The sequence below is a fragment of the Telopea speciosissima genome, chromosome 6 (assembly GCF_018873765.1).
Source record: "Telopea speciosissima isolate NSW1024214 ecotype Mountain lineage chromosome 6, Tspe_v1, whole genome shotgun sequence".
NCBI lineage: Eukaryota > Viridiplantae > Streptophyta > Magnoliopsida > Proteales > Proteaceae > Telopea > Telopea speciosissima.
The window spans coordinates 42,043,349-42,045,594 of NC_057921.1; the positions used below are offsets into that span (position 1 = coordinate 42,043,349).

The 2,246-nt window shown below is 42.2% G+C and overlaps 1 protein-coding gene across 2 annotated transcripts; it reads right to left on the reverse strand.

Moving 5' to 3' along the window:
* Nucleotides 1-250: 250 nt before the first annotated feature.
* On the reverse strand, nt 251-1,455 carry LOC122664717. Of its 2 annotated transcripts, none has more exons than XM_043860671.1 (3): nt 1,194-1,455; nt 1,036-1,099; nt 251-614 (listed from the first exon to the last, which is right to left on the reverse strand). In XM_043860671.1, the coding sequence occupies exons 1-3, from the start codon at nt 1,358-1,360 to the stop codon at nt 303-305; spliced, it is 543 nt and encodes a 180-aa protein (XP_043716606.1). In that variant the 5' UTR covers nt 1,361-1,455; the 3' UTR covers nt 251-302. The 2 variants fall into 2 exon arrangements, with proteins under 2 accessions (XP_043716606.1, XP_043716604.1); XM_043860669.1 differs by having other exon boundaries at nt 1,036-1,102; nt 1,194-1,447.
* Nucleotides 1,456-2,246: the final 791 nt, after the last annotated feature.

Consider the following 2,246-nt stretch of genomic DNA (forward strand, 5'->3'; position numbering starts at 1 on the left):
TACATCAACATACTTACATACATCATCAACATCATCAACATCATCATCCTTCTCCTTACATACATACAAGATAATTAACCATCTTACTAAATCGAAGATTTGCCAATGAAAGATAATTATGTACAGTAAATAACAGAATCCCCTCTTTCAACTCTTCTAATATCGTCGCTCTCTACGGAAAAACCGATTAGATCCTCCTCTTCTCCTCTTTCAAAAAACATAAACAGTTGCTGTTGTGGTTTTTTTTTTCTTTAGCTTTTCTTCTATGTACCTTTTGATGATGGAAGCAAGGGATTCTTCTTTTATGCTACGGCAGGGATGCTGCAGTTTCGCCTATCCCTGTCGAGGCAATCGAACCCCTCAACTCTCACAGCCGCTGGCTTATGCCCGAATTTCATGCGTGCACAGCCTCCCTTCCTTGCAGAGGATGATGGTGACGGTGAAAGTCTCGACGGCACAGAGACCGGCACCGGTAACGGCAGCGGCGAGGTTAGCTTCTCGTCCCCAAAACGGACGTCCTGGATTAGCGGGTTGGTGGCCCTGCTCGGCGGTGACCCACAGAAAAACGGGGGTGAAGAGGCCACTTGAGTGGACTGTTCTGCACCATAACCACCCTGACAATAGAAAAAAGTGAAAAAGCGGTTATTATTCAATTAGAACTTCAACTTGGAGTTTTGCTGTGAAAGAAAAAAACTAATCTCTGTAAGGGAATTAAGGGTGCTAACTGCTAAGGCATTTTTTAAGAGGGTGGGTGTTCGGTAGAAAGGGTGCTAAGGCCTAAGGGTCAGATCTAATCACCTAAGGCCCCATCAAGTATCAACCAAACCGCTCATAGGCCCGTTGCCATTGGTTGGGCGGTGGAAACGGAATAACAAAGAAAAAGTCACCTACCACATAAGAGAAGTTTCGTGTGATTGATTGATGAATAGCTAAAGATTTTAGATTTTTCTTCGATAGAAAGCTAAAGATGTTGGTTGCAGATCTCAAATAGTTTCCTCGGGGAAAAAAAAACACAGAAGGGGAAGAGAAGCGTACCTTTGTGAGAATAATATCAAGAAGTTCCGACCCTGCCGTCGAATCACAGAGCTCCGCTTGATGACTGCTGCTCGAAAAAATAAGATAGGAGAGAAGTAAGAATTTTGAAACGATTTTGTGAATCAGACTGAGAGATGTAGAAAGGTTGGAGAAATTACCTCAACTGCCATCTCAACGGCCTAGGGTCTTGAACCACATGGTTGAAGCCACCAAGTCGCCGAGGTTTAGGGCAAAAGACCGCATCTTTCCGATCGGAGATGGAAACGGCACTCCTGATCTCTTCGCAGGCTGCGAAGGAGCTCTGCTGGAAGCCGCAATGGTTCATCTTGGGCAGCTGCTTGAGATCTAAAGCCGAGAGCGCCTCTGAAACGAAACGACACCAAACCTAGAAAAAAATGCCAGAGTAGAGTTATAGATCTAACAAAGAGAAACGCCAATCTATTCAATAAAGAAGAGATCTTCTGAATAGAGATCTTGAAGGATCTCCAACAGATCTTACGTTGTTTAACCTATCTAAACTAATTACCGTAAAGATCAAGGAGCAAAAAAAAACGGAACTTTCAGTCATGTAAAATAATTCCAACTGCAAAAGCAGAAAGCTCGGAAGAAAGTTTCTTTTGTTTCTCTGCGAACCATAAAAACATAACAGGAAAACATTTCTAGCGGAACAGCAAACTCAAAAAATTCTGTCGATCAAAAATTGCTTGAGAAATCTAAGAGAAACAGCTCAGATAATCAATAAATAGCTCAAGATATCAATAAAACAACCATAGCCAATCAGATCTGTCGCGGATACCTCGGTTTGACAGAACCTAGGGTTTCCTAAACCAAGAAAGAACTAACTATAAAAGCCTACAAGAACGGAAGCTTTAAGATCGGAAGCTTTAGCTAGAGCTACCACATATTCACAGAAATCGCGCAAAAAAATTCAAAACCGAGAATATAAATCGGCTAAGAAGAAAAGATTTCAGCTTACAGACAGAGCGAGAGAGAGAGAGAGAGGTAGTACCTGATCAGCTAACTCTCTATGAATGAAATCTCCTGGTAGAAGAGAATTCGAAGAGGGAAGAAAAAGAAAAAAAGAGAAGAGGTAGAGAATGAGAAGAGAGGGAGAAGGGTATGTATAGGTAGGTATAGCCCACGAGACGAAAGAAGGAGAGTGGTAGAGGTGTCGGGTCAGATTTATAAGATGTAGAGACTTAGAGAGAGAT